This window comes from Cyanistes caeruleus, chromosome 4 (assembly GCF_971803275.1).
Source record: "Cyanistes caeruleus chromosome 4, bCyaCae1.hap1.1, whole genome shotgun sequence".
NCBI classification, from domain to species: Eukaryota; Metazoa; Chordata; class Aves; order Passeriformes; family Paridae; genus Cyanistes; species Cyanistes caeruleus.
Genome location: NC_141704.1, coordinates 35,387,118 through 35,402,782, shown reverse-complemented (window position 1 = coordinate 35,402,782; position 15,665 = coordinate 35,387,118). Strand labels below are relative to the sequence as shown.

Sequence of the window (15,665 nt, the reverse complement as noted above, 5' to 3'; positions counted from 1 at the left end):
TAAAACTTCCATCCTTTCTGTTCGTGATGGCTGGTAGCATGACCTCAACATAATCACTATCAGAACACAGTTTGTTCAAGTCTGCAGAGAGCCTTTAATGATAACTCAGAGATGTGAAGGACTTTATTCAATTTCACAGCACTTTTAATTCCAAGACACTATCTGAGCAGCACTGCTAATCCAAGAATTAGACGTGGAAGAAGAGCAGGGGGCCAGATCACTCAGCTTTACACACTTCCCAAAAGTAAATAATCCAAAGAGTCCTAGTGTGCCTGCACTTTTCTGGGTGACTGGGGAGTGGGTGCTCACTGCTGCTGTCCTCAAAAGGAGATAGAAGAGCCTCATCCCACTCTCTGTGAGGAAATCCGTCTTTCCTTGTCAGCCCAAGATGAAAAATTGCACTAGAAAAGTAATCACTGTCAGGAGGAGGCTCTGGCAGGTTGCAGTTTGAGACTGCATCCTGTGGGAGTGTGCAGACTGCCACTGATCTGGCATCCCTGCTGCTCTTCCCACACCTTATGCTAGGCAAGGTCACTTAACTGTGTCACTTACATGCCTCAGTTTCTTTCTGAAGCAAGGCTAAACATTAAATAGCAATGGGTAAAAACATTTATTAATAAATAGCTAAGACCTTTAAAAACTTTAAAAAGTATAAATTACTCAACTGATATATCAAGAAGTACTAAAGAGGGAAGGAGAAATCAATGGTAACAAACCACTTCAACACAGTGTCTCCACACTGCTTAGAGAGGCAGCTCACTGAAAGAGGTGAAGCCTCCTCACGTGCCTGGTGTACCTGGCAGTGCTTGGTAAAACATTAGTGGAGATACTGTTTAGAAATCTTCATCATCGAAGGTCTCAGTGCACCGTAGCATCACTGTCTCATGATCATAGGGAAGATCTTCTTCCTGAAAGCCCCCCCAAAGTCAAGCAGGATTAAAAACCAGAGGAGTTTTGAATTTCAAACATACAGTGACTTGGTCAAAAGCTGATGTACCAGCAAATGCAGCATGAGCCCTCCCTCCTCTCTGAATCAGCCACCAGCACTTGGTGAGTTCCTGAGGTGTCTGATGATGAATGGCTCAAATTTTCTGCCAATTTCTTTCTAAAATCACAGGGCTCCACCCTGTCTATTTACACCATCTAGACAGCTGTTACTGACTGTGGTAGCAAGTATGTCATATAACAGGCTCCTTGAGGCCTTAAGTTCTACCAACTTCAGGCTTTTCTCCACTTTTAGCAATAGAATTAAATGGTCTTCTGTTTCACCAGTTTACAGAGAAAAAGTGGCTCTTGAAAATCAAAGTCTGGAAGATAAAAGCGTTCATGTCTGCAGTCCATCTAGTCCATCTCTGCATTGATGCAAGAATCTTCAATAAAATACTGCTTTTAAAAATAGGTGCTGTTTAAAAATGTATAGCTTAAGGAGCACTAAATACCACTTGCTTGTCAAGTGATTCATCTAAAATCCATAATTTTAAAAGAAAGCGTGCCTTTGAAGACCCAAAGGTGCTCAGTACTATTTAGGAAAAAAAACCCACTGAGTTTCTTTCAGGTAAAACCTTTAGATCCCAGTCTAAATTAACTCTTTCCTGCCTTTGCTGCTAAGCTTCTCACATGATATGATCTTAAGACAACAGCTCTTGAAAAATTACAGGATTGCGTAACTGATCTCATGCTCAGAAATATTTCTCTATCACATACTGTAGAAGCATGCTCCTGTTCTCATTTTGGAGTCCCTGCCCTTTTAAGACCTCTTCCTTTCCTCGTCCAAATTATTTCCCCCCTCCTCTTGTGCGAGTTTTTCTGAAGCTTTTTATTCCAGTGGGGTGCATGCCCTTGGCAGCCTTGAGAGCCAGGGCAGCGGCTCAAGAGGAGCTGTGCTCAGTAGCTCTGTGAGTGTGAAACAGTGACCATCCACAATCCAACAGCAGTAGTTGTACCTGGACAGTTAACCAGAAATGACAGAACATGGCAGTGGCACGAATGACCAGCAATAAAATCCATCACCTCGTCAGCTCTGCAGGTGAAAGGAGAGGGGACCATGGGCTGCCTTTTGTATTTCAGTGGGGTGCACGCCTTACCTTGGTACTTACTGTACTTGCTACCCACCTCTGTATCTTCTACAAGGTGTGTGCACAGTGTACTGGGACACTGCTTTATCCTTGAGATAATTTATGCCAGCACTGCCCAAACTCCTGTGCTAGCACAGCACCAGCACAGGTACCACATCAGGGGAAGGGGAATGGTCTGCAGAGGTTCAGTCATACCCATAAGGTAAGCAGGATGGGTTCCTTTCCCTGTCAAGTCCAGGAGTCTCTGATGCTCTGAGTAGCACAATTTCTGGGGTAAGGTGAGTAGCCTATACTGATCTCTCTGCTGCTGCCTGAGTTGGTGTGTTTCAAGCTAGCTGGAACATCTTCTATCCCTGCTCTGCAACCACTTTCATAACTGTCTCAATCTGTTTGCTTTGAGATGGATCCGAACTTCTGCTCTCAAAACAAAAAATATCTTGTCAGTCATATTTCCTTTCTTCTACTTTTTCACCTCTTGGTAGCACTGTCTAGATGTGCTGTTCTGCACTCTAAATCAAAACAGATTGTAACCTTCATATTATCTAGCCTGGGTGATTTCTGCTCAAACTCCTTTTGTATTGTCTTATCACAGATAACTGAAAGTTCCTGCGTAAAAGAAGCCCGTGCAGCTTTTTATTTCCTTTTGGATCCACACAGTGCAGTCAACTGCCAATTTGCAGTACTTTGGCCTCTTTTTCTGCTTGTCTTCCCATCACTCCCATTCTTCTAGTCTTACTTTAAATGTGCCTCTTTAAACCTTGAAAGAGACACTACCTCTTCCCATACCACATCATCTGTGAGATAGACTTGGGCTCACACATAATGAGGCAGCCCCAAGCAGAAGGACAAGATGGGACCATGCCAGGCATGACACTCACAAAAGAAATTTAAAACCAGAAATGCCATATCTTGCCTAAAGTTTTCTTTCTTTTCTAGGCCTGTTGAGTTCATAGGAATTCACTTAAACACAAGAAGAACCCTGCTCTTACACACAGCATAGCTATTCACAGACCAAAGGGCTGTGTAGGTCAGTGACTGGTCTCTGACAACAGTCAGCAGGGGAAGTTTAGAAAAAAGTGCAAGAATTGGGCACACAGTGTGCTCTGTTTTACAATAAATGCTCGTACATTATAGCAAACTGGGCTGTAAGGCCCTCCTGCACTGGAAATTTAATCTGGACCTTCAGATTTAGTAACTGCCCATGGACTGATGACCCTGGAGTCTAAATGTGGTAAATTTGCATCTGTATATGCAAATATATTTAATATGTTGTTCTTCAAATTTTATTTAGTGCTTTCTAGTCCTTCTGGTGTTAGACACAATGACTAATCATTCTGTGTACCAAATCCCCACCATGTACAAATAAAATGGTCATACAGTGCCTCTCAGTTATTTTTTTTTTTTTTTGTAGTAAAGTCCTACTATTAAGTTTCTATTCAATGCCTTTTCCTGTGCTTGCTGCCATTTTCTGTACCTCTCTAGTGCTACTCTCTCCAGGATGGGGGAACCAAATGGCACTCAGCAGTCTCTCCATGATGAATTCCAGTAGTGGTGCAACACTAGTTTCTGCTTTGTTTTCTGTCACAACTACCCCTCATCACAAACCTTCTATTTGCCTTCAAAGGAACATCTGCTCAAAGACCAGGAGGGAGCTAGGCAATAGAAACCAGCAAACCAGGGGCTACTGTGGAGGTACCACTGACTCTGAACCAATACAAGCACGCTCTGCTTGAGGGGTATGTCCCTTTCGGTTCTTCACCCACGTGCAAGCTCTGAGCCACCTCCATGGCAGGGAGACAAGGAGAGGAAGAACAATGCAAACACAAAGACTTCTGGCTCAGCAAAGCTGCAACAGTAATCTGACGTTAAGAGGAAGGTCAGGTACTTTTCACCAGCTCTTTCAAGAACACGAATATCCTGCTTTTAGGGCCTGCCAGTGGAGGGCTCAGGGCAGGGAACCTGGCACCCAGACAAGCAGAAGGTGGTTGAATGGTCAGAATGAAACAGCTGGGGGTTGATGGAGAACTGGAAAGTGAGATTTACCTGCTCAGAGGAGATCACTAAAGCTTTTCCACAAAGAACTTTCATGCAAACAATAATAATACTAATTTATTTTTTTTTTACAATTCCTCATGTCATTTGCCATTTTGAGTAATATTCAAAGCAGTGTTTGCTCACACTTAACCTCTTACAAAGGCAATCCTATTGCCCTTTTGGAATGACACATCTAAAATGATGAACCCCAAGTTCTTATTTGTAATCATTCTGGACAATATGATCAGAAGTTTGAATACAAAAATCCCTTCCTGACATTGCTCTGAAATACATTGCTCCTTCTATAAGAAATCCTTTGGCAAGGCTTACCTGGGAAAACTGTGCATTAGTGAAGAAGAGGTGTTTTAGGAAGTCAGTGACCTGCAGATAGAGTCTCTGGTGATCCTCTGGATTTTCAGAAGTGCAGCTTGCAAATGCTGAACTGAAAATGGAATCAGATACTGTATTTAATTTTCTGTTCCGTTCTCCTTACTTTCTCTCCTCTATATTTTTATTGTAAATTAAAAAAAAAAATTCAAATTGTTTTCAAGATGGCTCTGATATTAAAGACAATAGCCAAGCAAGACAGGGGGGAGTTGTGATGAATGTATTGATAACTCTTTGCCAAGAGCAAGGTAGATATGTAAGAACAGAGAACAGAAACACAAGAAACTGGTGTCACAAGGAGATCTGCTGATACATTACAGCATAGTGAGACTGTTTTGGGGAAAAGTAAATATCCATTAAAACAGACAGCAGCAATGGTTATTTGGGAGTGTATTTGGTAGAGTTGTTCAGAAGAACAGCTTTGAGTTCCTCTGTAAAGTTTTGGAGTGAATGCAGTAACCTGCGGTCATGAACTGATGTGTTAGCTATAACTGGCAGGTTTGTTCTCAGGTAACTGTGGCACAAAGCTAAGCTTTTCATTCTGGACCTCACCTCTTTCTTCTTGTTTTACAAAGTTCTGCCATCACACCTCATTACATTACAATGTGCAGAACAACAGGCAAGAAAGAGAAAACAATAAATGTTGACTATTGAAATACCAAAATAATTTGGTACCTAAAACAGACTTTAAAGATTAGAGTAATACTTTGCCATATTAAGGAATACTTAATCTTATTTTAAAATAAAATGGAAATTTTGACCTAATAAATGCTATTTAATAAATAAATATTTGTTAAGCTTTTTGATCCATTCCAGTATATTCTGATCATCAGCCAAAACAACCTTATTTTAATTTATTCTCTTCTGGAAGTACAACCTGGAGTGGTGGTGAAAGGAAGAGATTCACATTAAAGATCACTCCAAGTGTTGAAAAATAAGTAGAAAATGTGATAAAATCCCCACAGATTAAAAACACTATTTGCAAAGAGAAACAATCCTAACAAAGAATAAGTAGAAAGAATACATAAAAGATTAATCATAATGTGATTTTCCTCTTGAGGAAAACAACGCTTTTCTTTCTTTGGTCTACTGGGAAAAATCAAAAGAAGTGCCAGCTTTGTATCTGACATGTTCTCTTCTAGGTAACTCATCTGAACTGAAGGGGAAAGATGTTATTATTTAAAAGGTCCTTTGTTTCTTTGGTGCTACTGTTCAGGTCAACCACACTTTAACCTGATCACCTCCATGTGACTGAATTAGGGTAAGACAAGGGAGAAAATGTTGAAAAATTATCATATTTGTCTCATTAAGTAAAAGTACAGTTTATGATGAGCTGATTTATCAGGGAATGCCTCTTGGTCCTCACAGGCCTGGTAAGTGACAGAGAAAAGGAAAACATTACGAGTATTGTAAATTGAAAAGACAGAAAGCTGTGCAGAGTGGCAAAGAAAATCAGGACCCCAGTTATCCTGAAGTGATGGGCTGCTCTTAATAAGTGATTCTTACTGATTCTGCTGTAAATGACCATTAGTTGTTCACTTTTTCCTCTTAAAAAGAAGTATTATTGTGAACACAGTTGCTGGAGGCTGCTATTCTGACCATTTATTACAAAAGAGAGCTGTTGCCTTACTCCGCATAGCACTTGCCATGGAGTTCTGATGGTGGGCTATTAACATACTGTGTCTACCAAGTGGGGAGTGTCTGTAATTTACCTCTGGCTGGACATTCCCTGAGCCTTGCTTCTGTCAAGGAAACCAGCAGCAACGTCAAATGCATCTTCAAACATCACCTAGCAGAGAAATAATTTCAGAAGTCAGCATATCCAGCCAATTAAAAGTTTTATCTAGGGCATAATTCTTAATAATGAAGTCTTTAAAACTGTTATATTCCTCTCTTTACATTTAACAGGTATGGTTACAGCTAGAGTAAACCAAGAGGTTTTGTGGAGACAGGGATAATGTGGAATAACTGTATTTCATGGCTAGAAACACAAGGTCAGTCCACTCCCTTAAGCCTGTGCTTCAGCCTCTAGGAATTAGACTTCACATTACATCTCCCAAAAAATCAATAAAAACCATGAATTATATCAGTGCTTTAGAGATTTGACTGTGGACTGCTGCTTATGGCTGGAGATCTCAGCTGTACCAGCCAGTCTCTCCAAAACTGACTTTACGAAGGAGATTGGATGCTCCTTATGCCAGACCACTAAACTCATTAGTTCACCCTGCCATAATGCAGTTCACACACTTTCTGTGCCAGAAATACCGTACAGGGAACATTCCCAACACATTTCCTGAGGCAATGAGCAATAGGAGTTGTGTCCTGTGACTCAAAAGGAACTTGCCAATGCAACTGACTTACATGCTAAAGGTAAACATCTGTCCCTTCCTTGCAGCTAATGAAATTACACATACCTCTTCCAGCAGCTAGTTACTTCAGTAATCATTTCTAGAACTGGCTGTTATTTAATCAATCTCTTATTAATAAATGCTCATGCCTACTCAGTTACTGACTTCTTGGCTCTGCAGAGGTGCATGGTACAGGCAGTCATTGGCCCCTGTACCACTGGGACTGGTCTAAAAATATTTTCTCTTTGCTACCCAGTGCTTTGATGAAAAAACCCCACCCAACACAAAACACAGCAGGCTTTGACAAACTAGGTATCCCTTCTGGATTTAGATCATCTTTGCTCTTTGGAGAGTCTGCAGAGCACAGTAACTGTATAATTCTTGTTCTTGCTCCCTGTCCCTAGAGCAAGGTAGGAGCAAATTTAACTGTTACTTAGCACAGGAACTCCACAAGCCAGTGGAGACTAGCAGGATTACTACCACTGCACTACTGTAGCTTGACAAGCATCCTACCAAGAGAAAATTTGGTGCAGACATTTACTCAAAGACTGCTTATTGTCTCCACTTACGCATTCAAGGGATCTTGAGGAAGCTTAGTTACAACTACTGTATGTTTGCAATTAAAAGCTGCAGAGCCAATTGTCACCTGAAGGCTTGGAGTTTCAGAGGCAGACTATGAATGTTGCTGAGCACTTACTTCCTCTGGTGTGGAGACTGAGGAACCACTGGCTTCCTCACTGTTACCTCCGCTGTCCCTCACACTACCTTCAGTGCAAGCAGGCTCTGGGCAAGCAGCCTTGGGATCCATGAGGAAATCTCTCTGGCTACAGTACTGCAAGATGCTGTCCCTGCTCTCTTCAGAAAGCTCTTGCCAGAGATGGGAAATAGCTGTGGAGACCTCAGGAAGAGGCACCTCTCCAGTGCAAATAACTCCATGCTCTATCAGCAGGTCCACTGTGTGCTTATAAAAATACAGGTATCTGGAAGGAAAGGAAAGGAAGTATCTCTTAAGAGCAGGCTATAAGGCAGCCATCTACTGAAAATCAGCTACTGGGATCCATAGCTACTTCACTGACTCTGCTCCAAGACACCATACAATTACTGAATGATGCCCAACACAAAAGCAGGCTCCAGCTTCAGCCTCAGCAGGACTGCCTCACAGCAGAAGCTCCAGGCACTGCAGGCTGTATGGGTTGCATGAGCAAACCTTACTCTGGAATTTAATAAATTTTCAGTTACTTGCCTTTGTATCCTGAACCTTTTGCACTGCAAGTCACTTTTTATACATTTACTGGCATACCCTTTAAAGCCCTGGCTGAGGTCATATCCTGATGCATTAGGTACTGTACATGCAGACAGACAGACACCAGCCCAGGTCTGGATGCTGACATAATGGGAGCTCCATTTCCTCCATTTTATATCTAAGGAAACACATCCCCAAGACTGACCTCTATTGCAGTCAGTAGTGAAACTGGTGATGGAACATAGGGGGTCATAATTTCAACCCAGTGACTAAATCTCAGAACAAGCCTGCTTCTTCTGTTAGCGCTGTGTGGCACAGTGAACCAAGGATAATAATGTCGACTTCAGAAAGCAGCACTGAAGGTTATTTAACGTTAATTATATGCTTAGAGAGTCTCAGATGAAAATAAAAAGATCAAAGGAGTACAAACCAAGAATTCTATAAGCAGCAGTCATTGTTACTATGTTTGGGCTCAAAATGATTCCTTGGAAGATGTCCCACATGAGCACATTTCCTCATTAACTGAACAGTATTGCATGAGAAAGTAACTCAAAAGAGGTCATTCTTTTCTTTTTTATTTGTAAATATTTGTTCCAGCAAACCAATATTGAAAATATAATTTTGTAGGCAAGCATAAACCTGTTTAAACCCCAGTTTCCACACTCTGGAGTATTTTCCATCACTGCTGGAGACAAAATACCGGAAGGGAAATAAGTGTTCTCATGTAAGGTAATGCACTTACTAAGCTTTCTGGATGTCCATCTCCAAACAAACGGCCTGGAATTTCTCAAGCAGAAGAACATGAACCACCATTAGACTGATCTGCTATAGAAATTAAGCTTGAAGCATGACTCAGCTACTTCCTTCCCAGCTGGAAGGAGACAATCACATTTTGCACTGGACAGAGTACTGTGAAGTTCTACCAATGTATCTCCTGCTGCTGAACACGGGAAAAAATCCAGACAGTTTAAGCTCAAAGCATTTCTGATGCTTCCCAAATAATGTGATTAAATGATCACCAAAAGGCTGTTTCTTTCTTTGCTGAAGAGTCCTTGTCGTTTTATGCCTGTTATGAAAGGTAATTTTTTTAAAGGAATTAGCTATAAACCAAATGCAATCTAGGACTACAGGGTAAGTGCCAGAGTCTACACAGTACAGGCACTGGTCTACCTCGTCAGTAAAGGACATGTAAGCCATAAACATGGCTCTGTCGTGCTGTCTTTGATGATGCAGATTTTTCTAATCCTGAAAATCTGGATTCAGCACATTTCAAGGTCTTCTACACGACAGTTTAACTACAGCCACCGCCAATCCAAAAGGAGCAAAAGCAGGAGCAGGAGTGGGAAGCTGGTGCCATCTGCTGGTCCAGCTGCAGTCTCCTTTTGAGGAAAAACCCGGTGATCGAAGGGGGTTTTAGAAATGCACAGCAGCTCAGAGCAAAAGAAAAGAAGGAACTGCAGAAGTTTTTGGTTACAGTGGTGATGCCATGGAAGAGGATGCCAGCTGCAGCTCTAGATTCTCCTGCACTGATTGTTGTTAACTGTGGAACGGTTAGGGTGAAATTGACTGCTTGATGGTACATGATCAATTATACATGCATCGATTTCTCGTATCTTGGCAATCAAATAATCATTTATCCTGTTGGAAATTCAGGGTAAAACCTCTAAGTACCTCCTACTGTTGTCAGACAGGAAGGGAGAGAACATGGAGTATAATACTCAGTTTTAAGATATCAGTAACTTTGGAAAAAAACAGTAATTTTACCATTATGATTTCCAAATAAAGTACATGGACAACTGACATGAGAACAGCGGTCTTTGACTTTTAGGACCCACACCTATTTATTTAGGAGCTTAAAGGGTTTACAGACTCACATCCACTAGCTCCAAGTGTAACACACAAGTGTTCAGGTTCCCCCCCCCTCCCCAGTGTTGCAGTTTTGCATTGTTGCAGAATGCCTCCTGGTACCTTCCAGACAACCACTATTCTGCAGCCCAGAGGCTGAGGACTACAAGAACTTCCTTGGCTGGATCCAGCCTTACCCTACTCTGATCCCACTAAAAAAGTACTCTGAAGTGTCAGGAGATAAGGGTCTGCTTCTGGAAGGGGCAACAGTGTTCAAGCTCCTCATAACAATGGCATTAGAGGAAGGATGAGCAATGTGATGTGAGGAAAATAATGTGCCCGCTTCTGGTTCCTGCACCTCCCTGGAAAACATACACCTAGACTCTTGGCAAATTCATCTGGTACAGCAATTCTTACCCTCCTAAAATCTAGCTCCATGGCAGGGATACAGCGGTAAAGTATGGCAACACAGGCACAGACACACTTGAAAGAAATTTTCTTCTTTTTCTTAAGGGGTGAAAAATCCTCAGGGATTTACCAAGGCCTGAAAAGCTGGGGACTGCCACAACTCTAAGAGTTCATTCATGTGCAAGTTGCAGGGACTCAGGAAGTCATCAGCTTCATCACCAGCAGGGCCAAAGTTGCTGGCACAAGGCTTCTGTGGGGCAGATGCAGGCTCCAGCAGGGCTGCATGAACGGCAATGCCTGGATGCACAGTGATAATGCAAACAAGTTAAAAACCTGAAGGCAACGTGGGGTGCACCTACCGTTCAAATTCCACTAGATCTGGGGATAAAGTGTCTGAAAACTGGGTCAGTTCTGGCTTCCCATATTCTTCCAGTGTTTGTTTTTCACATTCTTGAAGCAAATACCAGATGGCAGAGTCACTTTCACTCATATCTTCTGAGGCTGATGTAGTGCTGGAAAGAGCACAAGGGGAAAAATGAATGAATACGTGAATAACTTCTCAACTGGATTGATAATGCCCTTGTCATGTCACTTCAGAGCCTAGAGCCATTCTTCCCAAGTCAGGTTTTCCTCCCTCTTTTGCTTTTCAGTCAATGAGAAATCCTTGCCAGAGATCAGCTACATAGAGGGAAAAAAAATACAACCACTGACTGGAAATGAGACCAACAACATGCTTAGAATGTTCGTGCACTCCATGGGATTACAGCCGTCCAGGTGGAAACTCTTTGTCCTTTCCACATGATGAAAAACCTCTGTTTGGAAATACAGTAGCAATGACAAAGAGTTTGAGAGATGCTGGGATGGAAGGAAGTGCAAAATATTATAATCTTTTCTTGACTGGTATAAGCCCTTACCTGGGACTGCCGAACTGCCTCCTGACATATTCCTCCCTGACTTCCTCCAAGCTGGATGGGCTCCCATCCTCCAGACTGCAGCTCGCTGTTGTCAGCAGAAAGATTACTGTCACATCAATGGCACTTTTGGTTTCTCTCTCACCCTCAGCCCCAACCAAGCAAAATGCTTCTTCACAATCCAGAGCTTTTCATTAGGCAAAAAATTACATGAAAGAAGAAGCATCTGTCTCTCCTACAATGTAACTAGCACTACAGGGAGTTTATGGACAATGAGGAGCTTAGAATCAATGCCTTCTTCCCAACATTGATTTTACAGAACTGATGGTGAAAACAACCTACGAATCAAACTCCTGGCACACACTAGTCAATACAATATTTTTTTATTACCTTATAATGAACAAATTGCATATGAAAAACCCTGACATCCAACCTGTGATACACAACCACTATGGATTTTACATATATGCAAATACATAGAAGGGGAAGCTTGCCTCAAACTCTGCTCAACCAGCCTCACTGCTTGTTATCCTTTCAATTTTGCTCATTCAAACTATTCTTTCTACCTGTGACTCATTTTTATGGGTTATCCAAGGATGTGGGTTCAGATGAGGTTGTTAATTTTAAGCACTGAGACTTCTAATTGATGCAAATTATTGGAGGTGCAAGTCACATGAATAGCAGTTTTTTTCCTAGCTGACAGGAATTTGGATGCTTGAAGGGACAAAAAAATACGACCAAAGCCTCTATCCTATCAGCCCCTAGTCTTGCTTGCTGCCAGCAGAGGCTGTGCCCAGCAGCACTAAACAGAAGGCAAGTTTTTTTGGGCATGAGGCTCCACAGCAGGAGGTGCCACAAGTGCAGACAGGACACAAGAGCAGGGTGCGAGGATGGCTCGCCAAGCTGAAAGACAACAAAACTGTATCATCTCTCTTAACCATTTATACCAGAGTACATTCTTAACCAGAGGTTTCCATTTCCTACCCTAGGAAATCCTTTTACCTCACACTGCAGGGTGCTGTTGTGCAGTCTAAGCTCTGGCAGGGCTGGTGGCAGCTGTGGCTCGCACCGTGCCACTCTGCTGTGGCCAGGAGGAGCACACAGCTCCTGCAGGCTCTGAGTGGGAGCCTAAGGATCCAGCCTGGGGACACATGCCAGCCCCACACCTGCTGGGGTGAAGCAGCCAAGGGTACTCAGCCTGGATGGCCTGCTGCCATGGGATAGCAGGGATTGCTTGTTTCCTTCCTTCACCTAGGCTGGGGAGGGGGTAGGAAAGACTGAGTCAGAGGGGGATTTCTGAGATACAATGCTCAGTGGATTGACAGACTTCTCACTATCCCTTACTTATTGCTACAACTAAAGCCTAGACACTAAAGCTGGCTGCAAGGCTTTAATGGGCTAAGCTGTGTACCTCTGTCTCTATTTAACAAATATATAAAAAACAAATCCAGGCTCTTTGTCAAGAAAATACTTGCATACAGTTACCTTTCATCTTCAGCAAAGAACACAAGGTTTGCTCCAGCCTCTGGATAGATGTCTTAGCCTTACGCAAAACCTGATACTAAACATAAGAAGAAAACAGAACTGATTGTTCTCTGCTCTAACTAGATTCATGTTTTAACATGCCTTCGTTGCTTTGCTTTTCCTTCATGTTTACCTTCAGTAATTTTCATGTCTCTGTGTTGTTTCAATAGCTACCCTTATACATATGAAAAGGGGGAAGAATTAATAAGAGAGTAAACTTATATATAGAATATAAATATTTTTGAGATATATTATGCAATACATACACATAATAACCCAGTCACACAGACATTTGCTACTTCACTCTGATCTTTTGTCATCAGCAAATGGTCTTGTTTGGATTGTTCTCTTCTTGGAGCATGTCCAGAAATACCATGCTGTGAAGTCTTGTTGGATGCCTACCAACTTAAGGCATAAGACTTCACTAATGATTTCCCATGAGATTTTTGCTAGGAGAAGCCTTTGCCATGTTCTACATTGCTGTAACCTGAATTACAGCAGCATAGAACATGGCAAAGGCTTCTCCTAGCAAAAGTCTGGATTAACAGGATTAACATCAGTGCTGCACATCATTCCTTCATCATCTATACTAAGCACAACTGAAAACATATGGCCAGTGCATTTAAACATACACATCTCCAAAATATTTCAAGATTTTTGTGTGTGGTGAGACCATCCATATTTACCTTGCAGAGCTTTCATGCTGGATATTTTAGCCAGGCAGGAAGAACTGGGATTACAACCAACCTTCTGTACTAAGGTTTTTTAAGATATCAAGCTTCCTTGGCTCCCAAGAGTCACACAGGGGGCATAAGACACTATGAAAAAGCTATTTCAAGAACTGGCATGTGAACACAGTCCCCTTAGACCAGGCAAAGGAAGTGGATGTTTAGGCTTGGCTTCTGACGTCTTGCTGACTTTGGGTTAACTTGTATCTTGCTCAGAATATGGCAAACTGAACTCTTACCTTAGCCTACACAAGGGCTAAGGGACTCAGCAGGCACAGGCCACATTTAGTGGTATTTAGAATATTTGAGGGACATTTCCTGTCCTAAACAATCATTACTCCCTCTACTTTACAAACTGGAAAACCCAAAGTAACCCATGTAACTAAACATGGTGGCAGAATCGGTGGCAGAGTTGAGAAAATACTCAAATGATGTTTACTCTTCTCCCTGGAGCATGGTAATTTCAGTCTTTTCAGTAGTATTTTGAGTAAATTTCTTTATAAAAATCTTTATAAACAATTTGGCTTTAATAGTTTCTTCCTTTAGTAGATGCCAAGAAACAGCAGCGGTGCTGGTTTTTATTCCTGAACTTATTTTTCCAGTGTCTTGAAGACAAAGTGAACCTCATAAAGCTGAATGAATTGCTCCTTTCCCTCTAACTCCTTCTAAACTCACTGTTCTGATTTCAGAACAAAATGCTATGCCATCAGCCTCATCATGGGATCTCTTGGTTTGTTTCCAAAATACTATAAAAGTAAATGCAAAGCCATAAAAATGCTGCAAAAAGCCTGCAAGAAAAGTACAGATAAGACATATGATAAACCCATGACCCAGCAACTACAAACTCGCTTAGGCTGAGTTGGCAGCTTTAAAGAGATACAGGAAAGGTGCATTCAGTGAAATTACACACATGCTGGCACCCATAAAGACACATCCTCACAGATTGAACCTAAACCTAGTTAAATCTGAATATATTCATGTATTAGAATGATGCATAGAGAAATAGTCACTGTTCCGCACCTTTGAGGCACAGTTGTCTGACTGGGATAAAACTCTTCCCCGCAAGCTGCTGAAGAGTCTTGCCAGAGGAACCCAGTGGTGTACCTGTGGCAAGTGCTGCTTTGCCATGCAGTGTTCTACCTCTTGCAGGTGTCTCAGGGGATTGACACTCACTTTGGCATGTGTCTTCCTACAGTCTCCAGCTGTGCCTGTTGAAAGCTGCAATGCAACATTTATTTATACTGAATAAATATGTAAGTGAAGAGAAAGAAATCTTAAAGCCTGTATAGTGGATAGACAAAAAGAAAAAAATCTTCTTTATCTGGCTTAGAAAATCATGGAAATTTGAAATAATTCTCTTTGCCTGAGAGACACCTGCCTATTCAGTACTTACTAAAACTTAATTCGCCAGTAATAATTAACAGCAACCGAGCTGAAGCCAGCCTCCCATCTCCTGCACCCTTCCCTGCACTGGATCTATGTTTAATTTCCATGGAATATCCAGGGCTTGGCTTCACAAAGCACTGAAACTCCTCTGCTCCCACCGATGTTGCACCGATGACAGGCTTTTTTATAACACTGATTGGTTTTTTTCCCAATAAGCTGGGACACATTGGTGTGGGCAACGATACCAGACATACTCTTGCACGAGAGGGCCAGATCCAGGCCCAGCCGGGCCTGCTGGAGCTGCCCCGCCGACCTGACAAAGCCTGAGGCGCCCGCCTGGAAAGCCCTTCCCGGCCTTCCCCTGGACTAATGCCCCCTGCCTCGCTACCGACCGCAAGCACAGCCTAGAAGCAAGAGTGCCCGCCCCTGCTGCTCCTTCTGAGGTCGGGAGGGACAGGCCGGCCGGGGGAAATCCCGTGAGGGGCCGCGCCGGGAGCCTCTGGGACCGCTCGGTCTGTCTATCAATCTATCAGTCAATCAATTCGCGCCGCCCGGACCCCGCCCGCGCCGCCCCGCCGCGCCTCTGCCGCCCGCGCCAAGCAACACCGGCCGCACGTGGCGGCCGGCCAATCGGCACGCAGCCGGCGTCCGGCCGCGGCCAATCAGAAAGAGGGAAAAAGGCGGGCCGAACGTGCCAGCGGAGTGGGGAGCGAGGCGGGCGGACAGGGCACGCAAGGCACGCAAGGCACGCTGGGAGCTGTAGTCCCCCTGGCGCT

At 42.9% G+C, this 15,665-nt stretch overlaps 1 protein-coding gene across 7 annotated transcripts; it reads right to left on the bottom strand.

Annotated features, from left to right (window-relative positions):
• Window positions 1-70: 70 nt before the first annotated feature.
• Window positions 71-15,609, bottom strand: STRA8 (stimulated by retinoic acid 8). Of its 7 annotated transcripts, none has more exons than XR_015285866.1 (10): window positions 15,282-15,466; window positions 14,524-14,721; window positions 12,737-12,812; window positions 11,255-11,339; window positions 10,700-10,852; window positions 7,542-7,824; window positions 6,209-6,285; window positions 4,440-4,551; window positions 1,096-2,489; window positions 71-1,058 (listed from the first exon to the last, which is right to left on the bottom strand). XR_015285866.1 is itself a non-coding variant. In XM_086885799.1 (9 exons), the coding sequence occupies exons 2-9, from the start codon at window positions 14,629-14,631 to the stop codon at window positions 834-836; spliced, it is 969 nt and encodes a 322-aa protein (XP_086741925.1). In that variant the 5' UTR covers window positions 14,632-14,721; window positions 15,144-15,609; the 3' UTR covers window positions 71-833. The 7 variants fall into 7 exon arrangements, 5 of the variants coding, with proteins under 5 accessions (XP_086741925.1, XP_023784248.1, XP_023784234.1 ...); XR_015285867.1 differs by having other exon boundaries at window positions 15,144-15,463; XM_086885799.1 differs by lacking the exon at window positions 1,096-2,489 and having other exon boundaries at window positions 71-908; window positions 15,144-15,609.
• Between the last annotated feature and the right edge of the window lie 56 nt (window positions 15,610-15,665).